Source organism: Chaetodon auriga, chromosome 11 (assembly GCF_051107435.1).
Source record: "Chaetodon auriga isolate fChaAug3 chromosome 11, fChaAug3.hap1, whole genome shotgun sequence".
In the NCBI taxonomy this organism is placed as follows: Eukaryota; Metazoa; Chordata; class Actinopteri; order Chaetodontiformes; family Chaetodontidae; genus Chaetodon; species Chaetodon auriga.
In genome coordinates, this window is record NC_135084.1 from 15,331,458 (window position 1) to 15,357,149 (window position 25,692).

General features: G+C 42.4%; 1 protein-coding gene across 4 annotated transcripts; it reads left to right on the forward strand.

Moving 5' to 3' along the window:
• The first annotated feature begins 166 nt into the window (after positions 1–166).
• Positions 167–24,411, forward strand: parga (poly (ADP-ribose) glycohydrolase a). Of its 4 annotated transcripts, XM_076743280.1 has the most exons (19): positions 198–331; positions 936–994; positions 1,240–1,421; positions 1,686–1,911; positions 2,062–2,194; positions 2,935–3,057; positions 3,171–3,251; positions 4,094–4,168; positions 9,142–9,234; positions 10,530–10,684; positions 13,667–13,746; positions 13,853–13,913; positions 13,999–14,074; positions 16,016–16,163; positions 19,838–19,916; positions 20,080–20,188; positions 21,038–21,143; positions 22,346–22,474; positions 23,116–24,411. In XM_076743280.1, exons 2-19 carry the CDS (start codon positions 966–968, stop codon positions 23,295–23,297), a joined length of 2,067 nt encoding a protein of 688 aa, XP_076599395.1. In that variant the 5' UTR covers positions 198–331; positions 936–965; the 3' UTR covers positions 23,298–24,411. The 4 variants fall into 4 exon arrangements, with proteins under 4 accessions (XP_076599394.1, XP_076599395.1, XP_076599393.1 ...); XM_076743279.1 differs by having other exon boundaries at positions 167–331; positions 1,240–1,911; XM_076743278.1 differs by having other exon boundaries at positions 202–331; positions 933–994; positions 1,240–1,911.
• The last annotated feature ends 1,281 nt before the right edge of the window (positions 24,412–25,692 follow it).

A 25,692-nucleotide genomic window follows, 5' to 3' on the forward strand; every position in this document is an offset into this window, starting at 1 on the left:
ATTATCTGTGGATACATTGCCGCTACTTCGGTCTTGTATAGTCATGCTCCTTTAAAGGTTGCACGACAGGAAACTCCTTTTTGACCAAGTTGCTAAGATACGAACTCATGATCCCGCCTCTTTTCCCAAGAAAAGGGTTTTGATTCGTCCCCAGCTTCCTGCCGTCAAGATACAGCAGCTGCCTACAACAACGAAGTGAACGTAAACCAATAACGGGACGATAACATTAGGAGTGTTACATGGTCAAGGCAGAAATGGTTGTGCGTGAAATTAAATAAATAATTATGTAATGCATATAAGTCAGAAGTCTTACACAAAGAGGGACATGGTTGTAAGTTACATCTCTTCGTTTTTAATGGAGACGACACTGCTAGCTTGTTCAGGTTGAATTACGTTAGTGCCATCGGAGCTAGCAAATAAAAGCTAACGTTTAGATTTGCAGCCAATCAAGGCTAAGTTAGCTAAAGATTACTTGTTTTATGTTCTGCAGGGTGTGTTTGTATCAAGGTAGGGAGCTACTAACGTTAACCAAATCCCTTGCAAAGAAGTACTGCGCCACCGATAGCCGAGTAACAGTTTTTACAGTGAAGATACTATCAAATGTGTAAGGTTGGTTAGGTTTAGTTAGCTAGCTCATTGTAGCTTTGTGGAGCATGCCAGCAGCAGCTTCTCTCCTTTGGCTGCCGAGCGTGAACTTGTTAGTACAGAATGGCTGTCAGAAATTAACCTCAAACAAGAGGCTGAATTGAAAGCTGAGGCCACAATTCAACCTGGCGGGCTGCCCACCCTCATGAACGGAGAAGTGGAGCAAGCAAAGTCCAAAAACACCTCTTTACGAGCAGTTTGTAGCTTTATAGTAACTATTTAGGCATGTATCAAATCATCTAGCTAGTCGCAGCTTTTCAGCATGCCAATTTTCTTTCCTTCTCAAGCAGATTTTGTTCGTCTTGTATGACCTGTAAAAGATGGATGAAGTGATGGAGTCTCAAGGAAGGTAAAGCAGTCAAGTTAACATTAGTGTTTTGTTTGCTCAAGTATTTTGTTCAAAGAGAGATGATTTGCCTTGCATGGTTTGTTCTAAATATGTTGAGGAAGTGCACATAGAATATACCTGTAATAAAAGGTGCAAAGTGCACTCTGGGAAAGAGGAAGAGATTCTTAATTGTGAACATCCACTTTGTAGATTCAGCCTACTAACAAGGCTTTCTCTTACTTTGTTCTCTGTCTGTCCTGCTGCAGTGTGACTGCTGAAGTCAAGCCAGAAGATGTCAAGAATGATGTCCCAAAAACAAACTTAACAGATGGAAAAGAGGAACTCTTCTGTGGAGCAGAAAAGCACGACACTTCAAAAGACTGTATGCTAACAGAGAACAGACAAGATGATGCAGCATCTCAGAAGTTGATGGACTGTGGGTCTGCAGGTGGGCTGGATGAATGTGTCCTCTCAGGCAGCAGAAGTAACGCAGCTCAAACACACTGTTCTAATGGGCAGAAATCTAAGAGGTCCATTTCACCTGGTCCTCACCCTGTTAAAACAACCTGTTTTGCTGCACACTCTCCAAATCCAAAACTCATCCTCTGTCTTAGCAATAGTCCCAGGAAGGGTGTAAGTACACCCAGTGATGTGGAGATGCTGAGTCCAGATAGCCCCATCCCTAAAACCATGCTTGTCAACAACTCTACAGACAAGGATCATGATGCCAGTGCTTGCCCAGAGGACTCTGGCTTTTTAAAGGCTCAGGTAATGGAATCTCAGCAGTTTGTGAAAGACTCTGATTCTGGATGTTCGGCTAAAGACAGAGTCCATCTGGTTGCTGTGGGAACCGAGGATGCTGAGATAGCAGAGTGCAGTGGCTCCTCTGATATGAGCCAGGACTTAATTGGAAGCCAGTCAGATGCAATTTTTGAAAGGTACTTGCGAACAATTTCACTTCTCTGTACCACATTTTGTCTTTTTTGATTTGTGAATCACCTCTCTGTTGTGTCCTAGCTCCTCTATACTCACAGTGCCCTTCAGTAATAGTGTGTTATATTGACCTGTTCTGTTCTTGTTCTGTGCAGTGTTTCATTCGCATTGCATAATATGGACAGAAGGTGGCTGGGGACACCCATAGATGAGCTGAACAGGATGCCTCAGTGTGCCCCCCCTTTGCCTCACCTGAAAGTAGGGTCAAACCACACTGTCACAGTCAGGGTGAGTCACCAGCCACTTGTTCTGTATGACGTCTTTGTATGTGGTATGTTGTGAGAACTATTAATAAAAAGAATGTGGATGTGGCTGGGCATCGTAGGATGGGTCTACACTTGGTCTTCTAATAAGAGAGAAGAAGACCGGGAAAAGTGTGAGAGAGAATGTAAATAGGGCTGTTTAGACACAGACAGTGGGAATGAGGAAAAGGCAGACAGCTCTGGGCAAAGTGAAGTCATTCTCCATGATCCCTCAGGGCCTCTTGTCACTAAGGCTACTATCAGACTGTGTCCTCCGCTACTAGTCCCACAGGAACACTGTCAGTACTGCCACCCATGCTAGATTCTACCCATCACCCTCTAACTCACAAGAATACTGGAATTTTAATGACTGTTTTAAGAAAGTCACATCTGTACATTAAAATGAGGACAGCTTTATTAAGTTTCTTTGTTAAGTTAGCCAGCAAAGTCCATAGGTAAGACAAGTGTGAAGCTTGTATGCTCTTTATCATGTGTTCATTTTAAAGGTAAGATGTCAGACCCATATAGTAATCTTCCTAATTAATTTTGTTTACAAGTAATGAACGCAGCGAAAATGACTGACTTACTACTGATTTCACAACATCTACTATACCATCTTTTTGATGGTCAAAGAAAAAGCTGTCATCTCTATCGTCACTTCTCTCCACACAACAGTAGCCTGTAAATACATTTTGTTTTCTGTGCCATTTTGTTTCCCTGTTACAGACAGATCTCCTCAGAGAGGGAGAGGTCCCTGTCTCATACCCCGGCAAGTTCAAAGATGCGTGGGACGATGTTTCTGTGAAGATGCCCTGTTCTGAGAAGAATCTGTTTCCTGTGGAGACTGAGGTATACTGGTGCATCACAGCTTTGCAGCCTTTCAAAACAGGCCAGTGTACTACAACAAGGTTAATTGCTGTAAGAACATTGTAGGAAAACCGATGTCTTTTGGTGTCATGTAGGATGGAGGTGGTGTCCAAAGTCGGTGGGAGCTGATCCATACTGCCTTGCAGGGAGGGTTCAAAAGTTCTCTGGATGTGAGGGTAAGACAGCTGTGCTGGCCTGGAAATACATACTCTGTGTCCTCACTATGACATCTTTGAACAGTTTTTTACATGTGAAATGACTTGAAAACATAATTATTCTGTTATAAGTTTTTGTGCCCACTGAAACACAGAAACCGAAGAAAACGGCTAATTGTCTTTTCCCTCCTATTTATTTTAGCAAACAACAAAGTTGTGCATTACATCCATCATCTTGTAAGGAGTGGGAGAGACAGTTTACTTTTCTTGGTCTCAGCAGATCAAACCTCTGTTCTGACACCTCCTACTCTCTGTGATCACTTATATTGTGATTCAGTAGAGCTGCACACACTGTGAACAAATAAGTGACCGCAGAGAAATGGCCAAGATAAAGGCGGCTTCTGAACATGAACATGTCTGAGTGGTCATATGTCATCATTTTGGCAAAAAGCTTTTTGTTTTTTTTTTTCCATCCACTCTAAAATATGAGACTCTTTTTTGGATTATCCACCCTCTAAGCATTTTTGAAAACACCTGTGAAAAAAGGCAGCGCAGTGCAGATGGACGGTGAAGACAGTGAATACAAGACACAATGCTTTTTCAAATTTAGCTTCCAAATTTACCGGAGATATTCTGCTCATATGTATATTATTCCAGCTATTCCAATTTCAATTGATCAAATATCCAGATCTTATTCCAGAAACAACCACATGGTGGCAGAGTTTGCAACAAATATACTGGATCTTGTCATGCCGTGTTTTAAAGGAGGACTTGTAATCTGTGCTCCTGAATATTTTTGTGCATAGTTTTCTATGTTTAACAATAGTCTCTATCAATAAATAACTCCCAATTCTCCTCTTCAGGATGCAATACTGAGATACAACACAGCCCATGCAAAGAAATGGGACTTCACTGCCCTGAACCTTCTTTGCACAGAGGTAAGCTGTTTGAAACATGACTGTTACCTGGTTTTTACAGGCTTGTTTTGTACAAAAGATAAACAGGACGATTAAAACAGTTTGTCAAAAGCCTGTTGACCACTCTGTATAGCCAACAGATGTCACAGGTATGCTCCTTTGCTGAACATGAAGTATACGACACATGAATCCAGTTCGTTGGGTGGGAAATCTCATTTATAGAAATGGAGTACTTGTGTAGGGTTTTCATATTTAAGAGAGCTGACATCTAAATAAACACCTCATCAGTGAAATACAGCCAGTTGCGAGCGTCACAGCGCTGACAGTCAGCCCCTGTGAACTTCGCCACGCAGATGCTGGAAGTGCTTGTTTAACTCACTTTGATTTATGGTGCCTTTAAAATTTACCTTAATGAAGAAACTAGAATTGTTATCGCAAAGGGAGGCTGCTTTTCTGTTTGGCTGCAAGCCCATCAGCGTGCGTCCTCCCTTCCCAGTACCTGAGAGTCTCATGGGATCAAATAGGCGTCATGCAGTTAGGACAGATGAGCACAGAGCATGGCGGCAGCAGCTGTTGCAAGTGAACCAGGGGAATGTCTTTCTTTTTTCTGTCTCCCTCCTCTTCTTTTTTAGCACTTTTTATCCTCTGTTCAGACAGTTAGGGGCTTTTGTGAGAGAAAGGTATTCCCATGTGGGATGATTGTTTACCTGTCTTTCATCGTTATGAGATTACGTTTTAAAAACAGTTTTTGTATTTCCATGTTAACATCAGTCCTTTTGGAGAGTCTAGATACTCCTATCTCCTAGAAACACTATTTAGAATACTGCCTGTCTGCTGGCAGTGTGTTTACTTCAAAGTGAGTCAACAAAATAAACCATATTACCACCAAGAGTGGCCCAAAAGAAAAAACTAAAAGAAGACAGACTCTTCGAATAGATAGCAAAGTAATTTCAGCTGGAAGGTTAAATTGCTTACCTACATTTAGTAAAGCTTGTAGCTTTTTGTCAGATTCTTTCTGGGCAAGTTCACGTCTTAGTTGGAGCCATTAGGAACAACGTTTGTATTCTAATGGATGAATACTGATGACTTCATTTGCAATGAAGTGGGAACATTTGATACTTGTTCCAGTCCTTTCAGATTGATGTTGGAACCAAGTGTTCGTCCTTTCTACATCCCTGATTACTCAGCTGAATTCAGAGCACTCCGAAATGCCCCCTCCCCCTAAAATAATTTCTCAGAGTAAAGCAGAGAGTACGGTAGATCAATAGCAGCCCAAGCCTTTTATAGCTTAATCCAATTTAATTAAAAGGTCCCATTAAATCGGTAAGGATGCTGAGTAAAGCCAGCAAGAAACTCACCCTTCCAGGAGCCTATTGCGTCAGCAGCTCCACTCACTGTCCTGAGCACAGTACCTCTCCCTATTTTATCATTTCTTTCCTGCTGAGGCATTTAGCGGCAGCCAGGTTTGAATCTGAAAAGTTAATAAAACATAAAATTTTGCAATACATGCCAGTAAAATGATACAGGAATGTGAGTAGATACATGTGTAAAGATACAAACTACTTCCTGGTTGTGACGGCTTTCTATCAGTTACATTTCTGTCAGCTGATGTGCGCGGGATGAGGGAGCCTTTGGACCAATACGTCAGCACACTGAGCAGGAATGATTAACAGCTGCCATTCCACAGCAGGCGTGCGCTGTCTTAAGTGATTTATCGTTCACACGCAGACTGACGTAGTGAAGCATCATATGGAATTGTCTAGCCATTCTGTTGGGGCAGCCCGATGGATTAGTAATTGTCAGAATACATTTTACAGCTTCTCTGCTCATTTTTAAAAAATGTTTGTCCCCTTACGCTGAAGTTTGAATCCTAACTGTTGCACTCCCTGGCCAAGACCACCTAATTAAATCTGCAACATTTGTGCAGCGCTGGGGTAATTGTCTAGTGGTGCATTGCCCCAGGGCCAGTGATTGACACTCTGCTCAACATGTAATAGCCGTAGGGGGAAAAAACAGTTATCCAAATTAGGGCTTGTCTGTAAATTGTCTTAGAGTTTCTCCCCTGCCAAATGAAACTGTCACTGTGTCACTTTCTGATGAATGTCTGAGGGCTGAGCAGGAAAAGCTTTCCTGGAGCAAGTACAGCTGATGCTCCAATACATGAGCATTCAGCAGCAAGGCAGCAGCCAGTGGAAGAAGGATTAAGATCATTTTCTTAAGTAAAAGTATCAGCACCACACTATGAAAATACTTCGCTTCAAGTAAAAGCCCTGCATTCAAAACCTTAATAAATATTACCACAAAAATGTGCTTCAGATGCCAAAAGTAAAAATACTCATTCTGCAGAAAATGGCCTCTGTCAATGCTGTCAGATTAATATTATTGCTGCAATAATGTTGCATTTTACTGCTATAGATGCTTAAGGTTAACATATTTTAAATACTTTATATAATGTTGGGTACTTTAATCTACAGCAGTGCATCATATCTATAGTGTCATCATGCTCTAAGTTTGTAGCGCCAGTGGCCTCCACGTGGCCCGGAGGTGTGTTTTGGGGGCATTGTCCAGATCAGATCAGATGGCAGTGTGACCAGCAAAGCATCCATCAACAGTTAATGTTGAGATGTGTCTGCTGTATGAACTTTACTTGACTCTAATCTCAGGTGCTGTTACTAAGCGATTTCTGAGGCTGAGTAATGAATGTCCCCTCTGCAGCAGAGGCAACTCTAGGTCTTCCTTTCCTGGGGTGATTATAATGAGACCCAGTTCCACCATAGTGTTTGATGGTTTTTGAGACTGCGCTTGAAGTACTGGTACTGGTAATGTAGTAAAAAGTATAATATTTGCCCCCAAGGTGCCTCTCATACAGTGAATGATTGAAACGTCAGAGTTTGACACTAAATGCATTGAAAACATTCTTGGAAGACCTCTAAATAAAAATGTGAAATGGAAGCCTGCGTAGGTCGAGCTGCCAGGAAATGAAAATAACTTGTAAAGACGAGAATGGATGGAAGAGCAGAGTGTAATCCATCATTAGCTTATGCAGTAAATCTGGACTGTCCTGCTAGAGCTCACTTTGTCTTACATATTGATGTGAAAAGTAGAGTTTGTGTGTGCAGCTGAGTTGTTGTGGCCGGCTGCTGTAGCTGTGTGAAGGGCTGGGGGATCATCTTTCTACCCTCATCCTGCCGCATCACCAACTACCATCTATTAGTCCCACAGGAGCGCTTTATGATGTCTGCCAGCTCATTACTTCTGACAGCATTTAGTCAGACCTGCTCTGCAGCCATATAAATGCCCCTGGCCACATCACCCGCCAAAGACTTCCTGTTGAAAATCAAGCCACCCTGCCACTCTATCCACAATTGGTCATTTGCATTTGCTCCAGAGGGTCCATTTAATCAGCACGAGCTCCCCTGCTCACCTTGATAGAATAAGGCAAGTGATTGATGACAGTGACATTCGAAGCCAATACGCTCATAAGTGATTGCGCTGTAAATCTGAGTCTATGATGGAATAACTGGGTGTTTATTTTAGAGGGAATTGCAGATGGATGCTGAGGTAAGCTGCAGGCTGAAGTATGGATGCCTCGGCCGTGGCAGGCTCGCTCCCAGATTGATGGTAGTTTCTCGTGAAACAGGTTCTGTGTAGTGAGTAGCTCTGCAGCATTTCTATTTCTCCTTTGACTGTCGGAAGTGTTGGGATTACTGATATCTGCAGAGTGGGAGTTCACCCTAAAACAACAATAAACCTCCATTGCCTTCACTGATTTTGAGTTTTCTTGTTATATGTGAGAGATCTGAGCATCTTTCTTTAGATATTGGGTGCTGGTATTGGGTTATGACCTCAGACTCACTGTGAAACAGTTATTAGACCATTGAAGGTTTTCATCAAGACGTTGGTTGTGCCTCGTACTTTTCGGGCACGATTCGGGGAGTCTCGTTGTCCTAACAAAACAATATTGAACACTAAAAGAAATCTTGAATGAGTATTGTGTTGAATATTGGAAATCAATGAAAGGAAATCACGTTTCAGGTTTCATTGTATTTACAGTTGAAAGAAAACTGTGGAAATAGAGGTAATTTCATGGTTCCTATGTAGTGTGGAAAATTACTTTCCAAGACTGGATGAGCATGGAAAAATATTTGCATTTGCTCTTTTCTGTTTCCTAAAATAAGAAATAAGAGTGTTTCTCATGCCGTTTGGAGCAAGCAAAATGTTTACCACTGTTTGAGAGAGCGTGGGTCAAAGCGAGCTCGATGTTGTCAAAAGCAAGGCAACACCTATGCTGTGCAACTGAATGCACACTCCTACACAGAGCTTGCTCTATGTCACAGCCTGCGAAACAGCTGTGTCCCAACTAAAACCCTAACCCTGACCAAATTACTTTGAATGGAAATGTCATTGAAAGGCATATATAGGGAAAAAAAGAATTAAATACATTTTTTTCAGCTTATTTTCAGTTTTTCTCTATAAAAGCAACTAAAAAAACTTACTTATAAGCTATATGTTCTCAGATGTCAAATATGGTCTGAAAAATCTGCTTGAGAGATCTGGAAATTTGGGTCTGGAAAACTGTGGACATGGAAAATGTGTAGGAACCCTGGAACATGGGCATGACCTGTTGTTCACTGATCGTATTACTTGTTGGAAATAAACCTGTACAAAATAAGGTATCGCTCAACCAACCTGTTTCCCAGATCATGAGACTAATGGGCTTTCAATGTAAAATTTGTAAACTGTCAAAAATAAATAGTCAGAAAACAAAATCAGACATTTGTGTGACTTTAACACTTCTTAGATTTATCTTCTCCTTAAGATTTTGGCTGGGAAAATCGGTGGTGTTACAAACCAATATGTCACTTCAGATCAGATCAGTCACTCTGACTGCTGGCTCTGAGTAACTGCCCGCCTAACTAGGCAGTCGGCTCCACAGAGAGATCCCATTTAACAATACTTCTGCCTGTATCTCTGTTTTTTCCTCTTCTCTCCAGTATCTTGAGCATTGCGAGGCACAACACCTGTTCGAGGTCATACTGCCAGCTATGGTTGAGCTGGCACTCAGTGCTCCTCGCCTCTGCACAATGGTAAGTGCAGTTTGCTATTTTTGAATATGTACACAGTGTATGTTTAGGGGGTCTGCGGGAGCTGTGAGAGGAAATTGAAAGGTGAGCTGTTGTGATACAGTGGGCAGTGGGTTTAAAATGTCAATCAAAAGATCAGCAGCGTTATGTTAAATATGCAGGAGGATGGATGGAAGTGTGTGCACTCAGGGTTAGACGGCGGATGTTATACAAGATCAGCTCATGAGTTACATCTGCTAGATAATGAATGCCGCTTTTTGGTCCGGATCAAGAACTGCTTCATTAGAAAAGAGAGCTGAGAGAGGAGAGGTCCGTCTCAGGTCCAGTCTTCCATGTGATACGTTATGCTTAGGAAATTTAAAATTCAGTCTTTTCGACATCCACGGTAGCCATTCCTCCTCCCAGCAATATATTCAAGACACAAGGTTTGATACCCCCCCGCCAAATCTCAAAGGCCCTCTCTTTTATTCACAGTAAATGGGGCTGATCCATGTCACATATCTTTTAAATGTCATCCCCATTTGTCTTCGTTCATTCTCTGTCATCAATTATAGCGATGCCGGAATTCCAAGCTTGGTATTTTTGTAATTCAGTTATCTATTTCAGTTTAATTTAATAAAGGTAATTCAGCTCCCACTCTGGCCAGATAGGAAAATCCCTCCAGTTGTTACTGGAAACAGAAACCAAGGGCAGAACGTCAAGGATGCTCAGGTTTGTCTAAAGGGGGGGGGGGTTCGTGGGACAGATTTCTTCTCGCACTCGTACCATTTGACTGCCAGGATGTATGATGGGAACAATGCGCTGATAGAGGATTATCATTTGTAGCATTTGGTAAATGAAGCTTTCTGACTCTTGGCTTTGTTTTGCAGTACTGAGCATCAAGGCTAATGCTTATGTGTGTGTGTGTTATTAGAGCTGGTATTGATCTGCTAACTGAGCAGCCTTGGGAGGCTCTTTAGCCCTAATCAGTGAAGATAGATGGGCCCAGAGTGTCTGACTGAATGAACCTGGGGTAGAGCAAGAAAACCAGGACCTTAATTACTACCACCCATTTACCTAATGGAACTCTTCTTGCCTCTTCTGCTCACTAGATTGCCAAACTAATTATCTACCCCCATCTGCCTTCAGACCTACAGTACTGCACCCACGTAACCTTGTGTGTTACTGCTGCATCTCTCTTTACCTCTGTGTTTTTCTTTCTTCCCTGTTTTGATTCGGATTTCAGTCAGTTTTCTCTCTCTCTCTCTCTCTTCTCTCTCTCTCTCTCTCTCTCTCTCTCTCTCTCTCTCCCTCTCTAGCCAATTCCCCTACTGAAGTCAAGGATGAACCACTCCCTGACTCTGTCTCAGGAGCAAATAGCCTGTCTTCTGACCAATGCCTTCTTCTGCACATTCCCCCGACGCAACTCCCGCAAGTCCGAGTACGGCAATTATCCTGAGATCAACTTCTACAGGTAAAGGTGCACCATCCCTTGCAGAAAACTGGAGAGACACAAAACAACGACCGGTGGCTCACTGGGGTGATTGAGGGAGATGCAGTCGTCAACAAGTACATTCAAGGGATGTGTGCTGTTTTCATGATTCAGTACAGCTGTCTATCACAAACTGGTAGTGTTTTGATTGATGGGGTCTCTTTTTGGTCTGACCGTTCAGATGAAAGTAAACTGATTTCCATAAGGGGGCACTACTGCCTTGAAAACCCCTAATTCATGAATTCTATGTTTTTACTGAGCTTCTGCATATCAAGTCAGTGCCCAGTAAGTTTACACACGGTGACATTTAAGCTTTCTTTTAGCATAACAAGGTCACAGCCTGTGCTATATTTTTTTAAAAATCAAACAACATATTTATGTTTGTTATGTTTTTTTTCTATTTGCAGCATTGCATTGTGGGCTGTAACTGCCCAGTCACCTTACAAACTTGAGAGTGGGACTGTGGGCAGAGAATCTCCTTGAGCTCCATGTTTCTGTTCTGTCCTTTTGTGTGGGAGCGAGATTCAGAGTAGGAGTGTTAAATTGGTGTTCTCTGTTTCTACCTACTCAGAACCAATGGTCTGTTAAGAAAGCCTGGGATGACTAATTGAAACAAATTGTATTGATAGGCTGTTTTAAAGTGCACACCTGTGCATCTGTCTCTGGCTCCTCATACTTTTAATTTGTCACAGAGGGAAGAGATGCATGAATGCAGTCAGGCCAATACTTGTAAAAGCAATGGCTGTTGCACTCTACTGGCGTAACATGCAGATGGCAGCAGAAGGTGTGGCAGTATTGCACTTAGGCTGTCTGTATCACAGCTTTTTGAAATCTGTCGTTATTAAGGAGGTCCTGCTTATTGTTTTTTGTCTTATTTCTGTTATTTCTGCTGAAGATATTTGATATGATGACTTTCAGCAGATGTCTGGCTGAATCTGGTGGACATTTTTTGGACTTCATGTATTTTTATCACAGCTGATAGCACAGTGGATAGAAAGTTGAGATAGCATGCGTGAGGTGTGTGGTAACAGGAGTTATAATGAGATTTTCTTACCAGCTCTGTTCCCATATCTGTAGACAGTAGGCACCTCACTGCTTACGCTCTTTGTAGAAAGTAGAAAGGCTAGGTTTAGTACCATATAATTTTGATATTCCCAGCAATCTGCGTGGGCCCTAACTGCTATCCAGAGTCTAATTAGCCATCTGCTCTCCCTTGGGGGTCGAGTAGTATTATTTTATGAGTCATATGGATGGCCACATTGATTGTTTGTGATTTGGTCCAGTCCCCCCCCACCTTCAACTCCCTCTCTTGTGTCTGAATCTTAATCACACTCTCACAATCATTCATTTTTGTCGGTGCATGATATCTGCCTCCACATCAAACGTTAGTGGCAGGCAAAGTGAAGAGGCCTCTCTAATAATGTAAGCATTGATTCAACTTGCAGGGGATGGCTGTTTCAGACCCGTGCCAGCACTTGGTCGCAGGCACTCGGGCCTGCCTTCACTATCAGCATTTCTGCCAGCAGCGAAATACAGGAAAGAGCAAGAGGGGGAGAAAAAAAGCCTCGGTGTCTCTGAGAAGATGAGACAAGACAAGACAACCAGTGCAGGCTAAAATGGGCCCTGGATCGTTACTGGCCCTCCCTTTCGCCCTGTAATTGAGGGAGTGTCCGTCACTTTGCTTATCGTCTACAGTAGCGCTCTGTCTTGGACAAGCAGAGCAGCGAGCAATCTGCTGATTGCTGTTTTGGCAGAACTGTCAAGGTTTGTCCTCTGTTAAGTGATGGATAGATTCGAGGGGGAGGAAAGAAGGCAGACTTATCTCTTTAGCTTGTGTTTTCCTCTGTTTGAGAAGAAAATGACATAGGAAGCCTGTTAAACAGTTGAGTGAACAAAGACAGCTCATTATTGAGAAATAAAACCTCTGTTTTTGTGTGGGAACTGAGTGACCACGTGATGGCCTATCTCATTTACAAGAACACAGCCTAATTAGTAATGATAAAGCTGCTGGAAACATCATCTCCCAGTATACTTTATATGAGTGATGTTAAAGTGGATAAGAACCAAAGAATTAATGTGACTGTCCTTGAAAATTAAAATTGCTGCACTAAATTTTGTGACTATATCCTTCATAATAATTCTGTCTTCAGCAAGGTATAATGTGTGGCTATACTGGAAATCTCACCGTCATGCTCCTGTGTTTTACTATTGGCTGCCCTCCATGCTATATTTTGCCGAATTGACACTGACTCAGGGACTTGGAGAGGGGGGGTCACAGCGCATGAGTGAGGCACTATGTTAGGAATCTAAATAGTGGGACAAACTGAATATTATTTGCAGGAATTGCCTTGAATAAATTATTTTTATTCTCACTGAAGGCCTTTTAGTGCACTTCATTTGTCCCCTCTTTGTATTTCTGTACTGTTCTGGGCAGAAAGCGGTGGGAGGGAACAAGGAATGCTTAACTGTGATTAGTTATCAGCTTTGGTCCCCTTTAATGGAGGGAGAGACTCAGTATGGGGTGATTTAAGATGTCCACCCGATGCTAGCTCCCTCTCTATTTCTCTCTCTCTCTCTCTCTCTCTCTCTCTCTCTCTCTCTCCCTCCCACCTCCTCCCTCCATCCACCCTAGTTTTTATGATAACTCTGAAGAACTGAAACATGGCCTCAGGCAGTGCCATTGTATGAAGGATGGAGGTAGATGGGAGAGACATCATGCCAGTTTAAAAGCTTGACCTCACTCATGACATGCTGTAGCATGGTTGTGCAGTGAGCTATAGATAATGACTTGAAACATTACATGTCCCTCATCTGCTCTAACAGAAACTGTTATTCAAGATAGTGAAATGTTAGTATTTGCTTGTTTTGTCCGATGACTGTAAAACTTTCACATGTGCTTTAACTAAATCGGTACCCTACAGGAATATCTTCCATGAAGTCATTCCCATTTGCTTTCTGTTTCAGGTTATTTGAAGGTTCTTCATCAAGAAAAATCGAGAAATTGAAAACTCTGCTGTGTTACTTCAGGAGAATTACACAGTCCAGTAAGCACTGAAAATATCCCGTATGATGTTGCGACTTTCACTCTAATGCTCTCCATGTTTTTCCGATGATTTTTATTCTGATTTATTTTTTTAAATTTTTTTCAAGAACCGAAGGGTCTTGTTACATTCACAAGACAAATGTTGAGCAATCCTCCAAACTGGGAAAGGTATTACTCTCTGCTCTACTGCATTACGGACTTTGTAACCTGAATTTTAAAATAATCTAAAAGTTTTGCTGTCTTTTGTATTCAGTTCCCAGACTCAGCTGACACGCCTACATATCACGTGTGAGGGGACGATTGAGGATGACGGATACGGGATGCTGCAGGTAGGACTTCCCTTACAGTTTTGCATCTAATGCCATGTAGAAGAAGTAATTCAACTTGGCATAATAATAGTGTTTTCCAACAAGTGCTCCCCAATCATTTTCAAAATTTTCTTTTTTCTAACAGTGGCACCACAAACTGTCTCAAAATTGTCGGTTCAGTATCGGATTTGATAGCTCTGAGCATCAGTACCGCTTCCAAAAGTCTAAAAGACCCTGCATAGCTGCAACCTGCAGAAAGTCTAAGTTGGGTGTATATTTTATTGTGCATATGTGGGAATGTTATTGGCTCTATGTCTGCATTGAATCACCCCATCTCCTCACTCAGCTTGGTGTTCCAGGATGGCTGGTGCATTTTTTACTCTGCCTTGACAGATGATGTATACACTTGAGTAGCTCAGAGAGGCAAGGGTGGAGGAGAGGACCCTGGGGTGGGGGATGAGGGAGAAGGAGGCGCAAGGAGGAAAAGATGACGAGGATGAGCCATCTCACTGGGGCGACCCAGTGGGCCAAGAGTCCTGCAGGAGGATTGATGGCTACCTCAGCAGGCTGGGCACTGGCTGTGCGTTGAGTTCCGATAGGGCAGAGTGGGCTGTCATTCTGTCAGGAGGTGGGATTGAAGGGTGAGGGGGGGGTGAGGTTAGGGGTGAGCGAGTGAAGGAGGTGAGGAGTTGAGCGACTCCTTAGACAACATACACACATGCACATACAAACACAGTCTCTGTCACACAGATTGACGTAGCTGTGGGCCAGTGAGCAGAACCTTCACCCCTGACAGGCGGTTTAAATAGCAGCATTGTGATCGAATGGGCTGTCCTCATATCCATGCCACAAAAACAAGGAGTGGACTTACAGGGCATGAAGCTCCAGTATCTCTTCCAAATATTTCCTACAATGAAACAGGAGGCCCAGAAATAACCACAAGCACCTATAAATCTTCAGTGATCTCATAAATAATTTTGGCTCAGTCCATTTATCCGTCTTACATGCTTTGAACTCTAGGACATTGCTAAATGAGTCTACAGCCATGCTAGTGGCCTGATGTTAAACAGATGTAAGGCATATCATGTTAATCATCTTAACTTTGCATTTCAGCATTCTAACATTAGCTAATTAGCAACAAAGAACAGCTGAGGCTAACTGGAAAATGCTGGGATACATATGAATGTACAGGCTCCAAAAATCAGATAATGGTGTATCGGCCGGTAGTCATTTTTTCCATCAGCTCATTACATAAACAACTATTAACTGGGAACACAGTGTTTCTCCATTACCTCAAACATATTGTGCAATTTCGATTCAGCAATTCTCAGTTAATTATTGATCTGCCGACCTCTACTGAGAACAACGTAATCTGAGAATCATCTTTCAGCTTTTTGGTCTTCGTCAGGCGTCAGTTCCTGCCACATACTGATCCCCTAAATTTAACTATTTTGTTTTCCCCATTATGAGGCCACAGACACTGCACTGGTTGTTTTGTCTGCTCACCATTACTTGTAGATTTGATTGGTATTTGAATTGTCTTTTTAAATTTCATGTGCGCTTCTGTGCTATGATTTCCTGATATGATTATTTACATGCAGGAAGCAGTGCAGTGATCCTGAGACATTTATCTGTATTAAATGACCACAGTGGGTGACAGATAATGTGGAGACACTAATAGAGTCATTTGTTCAAATAATGGGAGTGACAGCTAAACCTCACAGTTCTTCTCAAATGGGCAGGGCAACAGGCGATGCAATAACATTATTGAATCAATCACTTTGTTGTGAATTGTTGGTCTACCAAGTCACATTTTAACTCAGTCTGTGCACACCATGCACAGGCTGAGTTTGTTAAATGGGTCCCAGTCCATTTTGACAATTCATGAATGAAGAAGATAAAGTTAGAGGACTATGGGATGATGCCATTTTCTCTTCTGTTTCCTGTCTTTTATTTCATTAGGTGGACTTTGCAAACAGGTTTGTAGGTGGAGGAGTGACCGGACATGGACTGGTCCAGGAAGAGATCAGGTTCGTCATCAACCCTGAACTCATTGTCTCTCGACTCTTCACTGAAGCTTTGGAATACAATGAATGCCTCATCATCACAGGTATATTATCACACATACACACACACACACACACACACACACACACACACACACACACACACACATACATAATTTTTCAGCCTTTAGGTTCTGGGCACCATCTCTACATACAGCTGACAAATGGAGGGTGTCTGGTTTAGTGACCTCAGGATTGCCTCTCTGCTTTTTGCAAATGGTGTAGTTTGTATGCCTTTATCAGACCGTGACCTCTAGCACACACTGGGGCTGTTTGCAGCTGCGTATGAAACAGATTGGTGGAGAGCCAGCACCTCCTTTCACTCTGAGGCTGTGGTGCTCTACCAGGAAATACAGTGACTTACTCCTGTTGGGTTGGGAGTAAGTTGCTGCCTCAAGTCAAAGGGGTGTGACTATCTTGGAGTCTTATTCAGTAATGAGGTTAAGATGGAGCATGAGCTAGAGTGTCAGCAGTGTTTCAGGTATTACACCAGACTGCTGCGATGAAAAGGGAGCCGAGCCTCAAGGCCAGTTCAACTATGTTCCAACCCTCCTTATGTTAATGAGCTCTGGGCAGTGAATGAATAACATTGCATGTATCAGTGACTGAAATAATTTTTAGTGTCTTTGTGGTGTCTGTCAGACATGTACTTGTGCACGTGCGCACACACACATTGGATATTAGGGCATGTTATTTATAGGATTCCACCCAGTTACGGTTTTCTGTGACATGGCTCTGGTTTGCCCACACTGTGCAGGGAATGGAGCCACTGTAGAGCAGACAGACATTGTGCCGCGGCTGCTGCAGTGGCATGTCTTGTTGCTGTTGTTATCTGCCAATTAGCATCTTGTGGATCAGTTGGTCATATAGGACCAGAGAGTGAGTATCTAGCTCTAGTCGTGGCGTATCTGAATAAAGGTTAGTCTTTTAACATAGATTGGCATATGGTATTGTGGCAGGAAGTAAATACTAAAACACATATATGTCAACTTTGGGATATGAAAATTAGGGAAATTTTGCGGTGCCCTGCTCTGGTCAGTCCCACTGACCTTACCACTGTCCACACACCACTTATATTTAGACAAGGGTACACACAATGAATCCTAAAACAACCACTAGGCAACCACTTGCTTTAAAATATCACAGCAACAAGATTGGTTGAACTAGTTCCTACGTTACACGTAACTTAGGGTATTCTTGTGTTGTTTTCGTCCCTGAGTTCTTTTCTCTCCTTCATTGAGCCCTGTGTGTTTATTGGGCTTCCTTCATTTTTTTTCTTGTTCTTCCATCTAGTTTGAAGGTAAATCCATTGCATTGATTCACTTGGGACTGGCCAGTTATCCTTCATTTCTCTCCAGCAGAATTGCTCTATTTTTCAACCTCCAACTCACTCAGCTTTGTCAACCTGTCTAAGTGTTCTGCCCTCTCACTCGTCTCCCTCCTCCTCTTCTGGCCATCCCTACTTTTTTCCCCTGACATGCAGCTGTGCCTCGCCCACCACCACTGGTAAAAGTAAGGGCAAGCACAGATTAAAATAATGGAGGGACATTATTGAAACTGGTAGTCCATGTGCAATTATTGTCAAAAAAGGTGGAACAACAACATAAATATAGGGGTTGACACACTCTGAACACCTGCATGACTTAATTCAAATCCATACATGATGTACAGTGTCATTGTATTGCATGAAGTTTTATCTCATTGCCCCTTTGCCGTGTTTCAAAATGGCCTTAATTGGTGAATTAGTCAATTGATTTATGTCCACATCATATTTGTTTTATTGCCACTTTATCTTGTTAGCTTGGCAAAACAAATATTTAACATCAACTTGTGCTGGTCGGGCACTATATTACACTTGGGCATTAAAATGATGACACATGAGGCATCATTATAATTTGATAAATCCATCCATTTGAGGCAAGGACACATATTATAACTTGGCTCTGTGTGCACAAACTCAAATATTAATGGTGCTCCCTAATGTCTGCACTTCAATGATTCTGTTGGTCTTCTTTGAGCTTGTGCCAAAGAAGAGAGTCACATGGACAACCCAAAATGAAGAATTTGCATGATCTGAGAGGCACCCTCAGCATGCTGTATTTGCTATGTGTTGATTGTTGCTTATGGGCTGGCTGTAACAGCAGAATAAAGACGAGGAAGAACCAACGTGGTGTCAGAGCCCCTGACCCACACTGGTAATACCACCAAACGCACACATCCATTTCTCTTCTGTCAATGTTAAATCCACTTCCCTCTTCTTTAGTACCTCCCTGCTCGGCAAGCTAAGCGTTGTCTGTCTGGTATGGCGCCGAATTGTCTTCTTTGAAACTCCTATCTCTTCCAAGTCACCTTCAGTGGTTGGCCACCTCCCCCCTCTCTGCCTCCCATCACTCTGCCACCCTCCCTCATTCCCTCCTCCTCCTCTCCACTTAACTTTATTACATTTGGACAGAAAGGAATTTATAGCCCAACTAAGGTCATTGCTCCACTAATGGAATGGGCCAATTACGCCATACATTCATTAAAACCTTGCAGAATATTCCTTGCACGCATACAGTGTTTCCTCTTTAAGTCTAGTCACTCTTTTTATCTGTATCTCTTCATTTGTCTTTGTTGTTCTCTTCTGTCTAGTTTATCATTTTTCTTTGTCTTTAGAGGTGTCCTAACATGGGTCTTCAGTGCGTCACATCACTCTTTGTCCATAGGCGTTTTCGGATCGGAAGTTAGATGGTCACAATGTAATCTAGTGATGGAAACCTGTATGCCAGGATGCTGTCATGGGTGGTAGCCATGATAAATAAGATCAAGGTCAAGCAGGAGGAGAACAGCAGCTCTGTTGATGGTGAAAGTGATATGGGCAGCCTGTTGTTCGACGTTAGAAGTCGCCGCTGTTGTAGAATGTACTTCATTTGACCGACTGGACTTGGGATGGCGCAAGTCTTGTACCGTCATTGTTGGGTTCTGTCCTGGCAGCAGTACAGGCCATTAGCGTGAGTCATACTTCATCATAGAAAGGCACAAAAAAATCATTCAAGCTTAGACTTTGAGTTTGTTTTACAGTTGCAGTATTGGTACACGCTTGAATTAAATCAAGTCAAGAGCCTTTAGAATACCTGTCATATTTTCTGGTTGTTGTGAGCTACAAAACTCTCTCACTCTGCCAGTACATTCTGGAGAGCCTCAAAGGCTATGTTAATCACATGTTCATTGAAGTAACTTCCTCACACCCAATGCATAATGTATGGGGTCTTTAATAGGCATCATTTTCAGAATTGAGCGCAGCTGTATTTGTAATGACGAATGATGAAATCGTTGTAACCCTGAGCACGTACCAGTACACATTGCAAAGGGGCTAATGTCTTTTTGTTGCAGAGGTGTCACCCTATCAGTTAGTGAATGATACAGCGATGCTTCATGCGAGCATTTTTTGATAATATGGCCACAGTTAGCTTCTTCTGTTCTAACCATTTCTTCCGATTACAGCTGAAAGCTTTTCATTCCAAAGCCCAAAGCGGATTAGTTATTAAATCAATGGCCTTTATTTATGACAATCCAATACAAGCAGATACTGTGTACTCACATGGGGAGCACAGAAAGCACTAAATTTGATTTAAGAAATAAGGCGCTGAAACAGATTTAGCCCCACTGTGTGCTCTGACTGCTGAATACTGAGTAGTGTCTTTTTTTTTTTTTCTTGACTCTCCTTCTTGTTCCTCAGGTACAGAACAGTACAGTAAATATTCAGGCTATGCTGAGAGCTACAAATGGAAGGACAGCCACAAGGATGAGACGCCCAGGTAATTTCTCTTCATATAGTACTAGTTAACAATATTTTATGATTGTTTTGTTTTGATATCTTAAACCAAACATATTTATTCCATAGAGAAAAGGTTTGGGGAGTGACGGGAGGATCTTTCTAAGTGGTTGTCAGTCCCACCTCTGTCATTGTTTCACTTCCAGGGATGACTGGCAGAGACGATGTACAGAGATAGTGGCCATTGATGCTCTGAGATTCAGGCACTTCCTGGAGCAGTTTCTGCCTGAGAAGATGATCAGAGAGCTGAACAAGGTGAGAGGGAGATGTCCTAGTCTGTTTGCACTATGGCATTTCATGACTGCTGCATTTTAGAAGTCATCAGCTATTCCTACAGAGTAGTCACAGGAGAGATTTTTTCAGCCAAGAACAACAATCGATTCTTGTCAAAAAAGGTGTCAAATACAACCAGCAAAGGGTTAACTAAAGCAGGTGGGACCAACCTGGGGGCAGGTGAAATAATGGAGTTCTTGATTGGCTCTGAGAGGCTATTTACAAATAAGCTGCGATCTGATTGGACTAAACCCCGAGCAGCTTTCCTTCCTTCTATGAGTAACTTAAATTCTGTTTGTTTAACATGTCATAATGTAGAAAATGATCTTCGTAAAGTATTTCCTTGTACTCAAGCACTGGGACGCACAGTCGTGTTCTGCTCTCCCTCTTGCTCTTGCTGCGCGTCTGCTGCTTCAGCGCCCTGCACGTCATGCATGACAACTATGACTTGTCAAGGACAGCAACTCGCAGCGCTTGCACCCCCCACCTGCATATGTGCTGTAGCTGTCTTTCCACTGTTTTATTACTGCATCATGCTAAAACCACAGATGAGCGATCAGTCTGCATCGATGCACAGTGTCGACTAGGCTTGACTTGAGGCCTACACTGAAATGTTGTTGCTTGTGCTTTTTGATGTCCAGCCCACATGAAACCCACCAAACTGAAAACACTGCCATTTAGATGTCAGTACGGCACACTTTCAATTGATTTTTTTATTCGAATATATATTGAGGCATACTGCATATTCTTCCTGACATATTAAAAAAGTTCGCCTTGTGTCTTTTTCTTCCCCTCCTTCCCTTCCTCCTCCTCCCCGTGCGTTTATCCCAGGCATACTGCGGATTCTTCCGAAGTAATGTCAACACCAAGCACCTCTCTGCGGTAGCTACAGGCAACTGGGGCTGTGGAGCTTTTGGTGGAGACACGCGGCTTAAAGGTAATACTGGCTGCATGACGTGCTTCCTTGAAAATAAGGGGATTTCATACATGAGAACTGAAAAGTTTTACTCAAACATCGGTAGCTCAGACTGGATTTCATCTGCACCGCATGTCCCAGCCATTGAAGCTCCTGCTGAAGGACTGTGCGAACCACATCACAGATGCCGACCTCTCTCAAAACCCCTGTGGTCAATTAGCAGCTCTCCCAGGGCGTCACTCACCTGCTCCTCCCCTCCCTTTATTGATCAGCTGACACACATTTATGTTTTCTATTAACAGGGCAATTGATTACAAGCAGGGGACACCATAAATCCAGGCTGACACTGTGAGCTCTGTGAGCTTACACAGCATAACTCTTTCGAAGCAGAGCCCCCTTGCTGTTCTCTCGAAGACGCCACACTGCAAATTTTGACTAGTCAACATATGAACGGTGTTAAATTTGTTCATACTTAAGATGCTACAAGTTACTAAAGGAGCTACTGCTGTGTCACTGCAAGATTCAGTGGAACCTGTGCTGTGCTAAAAGCCACATCCTCCCATAAATGTCCTGCACTATGAATGCAAATGAGATTGGAGTAACGTGGGTATGTTTGTGTACAGTTGCATTTAAATGTGAAGCTGTTAGTTTCCTCTGCAGTACGCTAGGCTATGAATAGATCTGCTGGAGTTGACAAAGTCCCCGAGGATGATATTAGCTTCCAGGGACCTCTTCCTGTTAGCCCTGGAATTAGCCTAGCTAGTATTTTTAGAAGACAATAACTGTATTTTACATTATAGTCCTGGGGCTGGCTTGAGATGTGGTACTTACATAAGACTGAGCTGTTATGTTGTTGTAAAGATTACAAAGATACCATTCTGTTTTTATTAGTCTGGTGTCAATATCCATTCTGTTAAATATTTAAAAGTCTTAAGATCTTATTTGCGAGGGCTAAAAGACTGAGCGCCGTTGATGAGGCTATGCTACCAGTGGTGGATTATTTACTCTTCCGATACAAATTGCCCACGTCACTCGTGTTCTTTTCTGCCTGAAGCTGTACCTTATCCCGCTTATTGACCAATTACTTAGTTTCCTCATCTTATTTTCAGTGGTCAATTACACATTTATGATTTCCCTCTGAAACTGAAGTGTACTAACGATGCTAATGCGTCCATCATTGTTGCCTGAATTTCCCCTGAGCGCTCTGCTTCTCGCTTTTTCAGCACTGATTCAGTTGATGGCTGCAGCGGAGGCTGGGAGAGACTTGGCGTACTTCACATTTGGAGATGCTCAGCTCATGAGAGATGTTCATGAAATACACACTTTCCTCACCGAGAGAAAAGTCACCGTCGGTAAGACTTGCACACGAAATATTTTTCTCCTGCCTCTGTTGAGCTCTCGCAGTGAATTACATAATGAGCGGAGATGATGAGGATATTAGCCACTGGTGGAGGCTCATACAGCTCTTGCAGGTTGTCCTTGTTGGTGACATTACAGGGGACAGTATGCATGAATGCCAGAGTGCAGTCCATGTGTATGTTAAGTTATTCCACCTTATGGGCCGTCTCCGTTCCTCAGCCCATCCATTCAGCCTGAGCTGCAGAGTGGATTACTGCCTGAACTGACCCCAGCCTCTCCCCTCCCCCCTCTTTTCATTTTTCTTCTGCTGACATTTATTGAAGCCTTTCAGAGAAATTCCCCTCTAGCCATCCATTTCCTAAAGTGGAGCTACAGAGAAAAAGCTCACGGCTTGCGTGCGTGCGTGTGTGTGTGTGTGTGTGTGATTTATAAACGAGCCTGAACACGCTTTCATTTGTCTTTTTTTTTTCTCTTACAGTTTCTGTCTCTCTCGGTTGTTCTTTGACTCTCAACCTGTTTGTCCCTTTTATCTATTCCTCTAAAAATCCTGTTTTATCTCCCTCCATATTTCTTCCTTCTCTTGACCCCTGCACCCTCCCCTCCCTCTCTGCACCGCCCCCCTTTACCCTCCCAGGGAGGCTGTACAGCCTTTTGATCCAGTACTCCAGTTTGGTGTGTAAGAATTGCCGCACGACTCGACCTGACATCACTCTCTACAGTTTCATCTATGAGAACGTCTCTTGTCACGCGACCCCCAACGCCCTGGATCCCTCCAAGGATTCTGGGATGTCCCCTGTAACATCAGACTCTCATTAACTCGGGGAGAGCTGCAACTTAACCCCCCCTCCCGCCTGTCTCTTCATGTAAAACACACTCCAGGTTCAGAAACCTCAATGTGTTCTCGGCACTTACAATCTCTCTCTCTCTTTCTCTCTCTCTCTCTCTCTCTCTCTCTCTCTCTCTCTCTCACACACACACACACACACACACACACACACACACTCCCTTTAAGTTTGTGATCCCAACACACAAACTACCAAAACACAGTTTTGCCTTTCTTGTTGGTGGTATTATAGGAGCCTTGTCGTAAGTCACCAAATGTGGTGAAATGTTTCAGAGACTTATAGCAATAGTAAATCCTGGTTGCTGTTAGGCCTTTCTTTCGTCTAAATGTGGTGTGGAAATCTTCTGTTTTTGCATACTAACTGCAAATACGGCCAAATATTCATCATATGCATGGTTGTGGACACTTTTCATTATTGATAATCCAGGACATGATAACCCTCCCTACTTATCTTGTCCTATATTGTGTTTGCTACTTTTTTTGGATGAGTTGTCTTCTCTATTTACCATACCCAGGCTGTGGTGAGGTTCCTGAATGCAGAGAGATGATGAGATGCCATACTGTAGTCTATGCATGGGTAACGTTTATTTATCAAATATTCTACAAATATATGCTGCTCTTTTATATCCTCTAGGATGTCAACGCTCAAAACACATATTGTCCTTATTTTAATATGAGTCAAAACTATCAATTGCTGGTATGAGAGTCGTCTCAGAGGAGACAGGTAGAAGGAATTTGTGGTCAATTTCATCTTAGATCATTGATTCTGACTTATTTAATCATTTCCAATATATTCAGTGTTAATTGCAGTATTGCTACTGTATATATAAATAAAGGGGGGAGCAGATAAAGAATTGCACGTAAAATATTTTTGTTAATGTTTTTACTCAACATTTACTTTGGGGTTGTGATTATGTTTTTTTTGGAATTATTTACTGTATTTTCTGATTGACAGTGTGGGTTCTATTTAATAATGGGTTCATAGATAGATTAAAGACTGTAAATGCATTGCATAGTACTGTACTTTAGCTTTTTCGGTTGTACTCTTTTTATTATAATTTCTTAATTAAAGCATATCCTGTAACAGTGGTTTTTCTGTGCTCAAATCAATACGATTTACTCTCTAATGACCAAAGGATCAGTACAATATAAGCAACACAAGAGCAAAATCATTTGAGGGACCAGCTGTTTTAAGGTTACGTAGCTTCGCTTCAGTTAACTCACTCATTTTAAAATTTTTATGTCTAAGAGCCATTATTCTCAATAAACAGTATTTATTCATTGATCATCTAGAAATAACAGCTTTTGCCTTCATCAGACAACTAATTTCTTTTTTATGTATTTGTAACCGTGTTTTAGCACCAAACATTTGTCAATTTCATGAAACCATACATTATTTAATCATTTGAAATGTGATTGATTTTCGTGATAGCACGTGTACCAAGGGCTTTCAGACAAATTAGATTCTTCCTCCAAACATGCTTTATTAGATGAATTAGGGCTCCTAAATAACCCCATGACGTGGACTTCCATAAATGGTGTGTAGGCTTGGCTATGGTAAGTGGATTACACATTATCTGCTTCTCCGCTCTTGGTACCAAGCCCGGCATTGACCAGATGAGCTGTGGAGTGGACTTCAGTGCAAAGTCAGTGTGGTTTGGCAGACTGAGATGTTGATGGCTGCTGTTCAGCGTGGGTCACCTGGGCGTGAACTTTATTCAGGTGACTGGTGCTGTCTGGATTCAATCAAAGATTTATTTGGACACTGAACATTGGCAGAATGTGCAAGGCAAATCCTACAAATGGATAACCGAAGTCAACAAGAACGGTGACATATTTCCACTGTTGTTCACATTTCAGTGACAGTTTGTCACCAGAGATCCGAGGACGTAGAATTGTCGCTTGTTTAATTTCCCCGCACGCTAGAAATGTTTCAGACTGAACAGCTGCTCCGTGTTTGTCCTTTCTGGAGATGTAATTATTCTAAACAGGATGTAATTTAACACCAAGCCCGCAAAGTTACCCGGCGGCACAGGTCTTTTCATTGATGAACACTATTAATAAAACGCCAGCAAGCAACTGGTCTTCACTCCATCTTTGTCAGGCGGCAGAGTCACTGCAACAAAATGGCATTTCAGTTCATAATTGCCTGACCCTGCGTTCTGCGGGTCAGCCGGAGAGCAGCAGCAAATGCAAATAATGAAACAGGAGGAACTCTCTTTCAGGGAACACTGAGCATTAGTGTTTTACAGTTGGAGCACAGTGCTTTTATTGTTAAGTTATAGATGCTATGCTGTGGATCATATGAATACTTTCATGGTTGAATTAGACATGCTGGTGTTGTTGAAAGGAGGCACTGCACTGCAT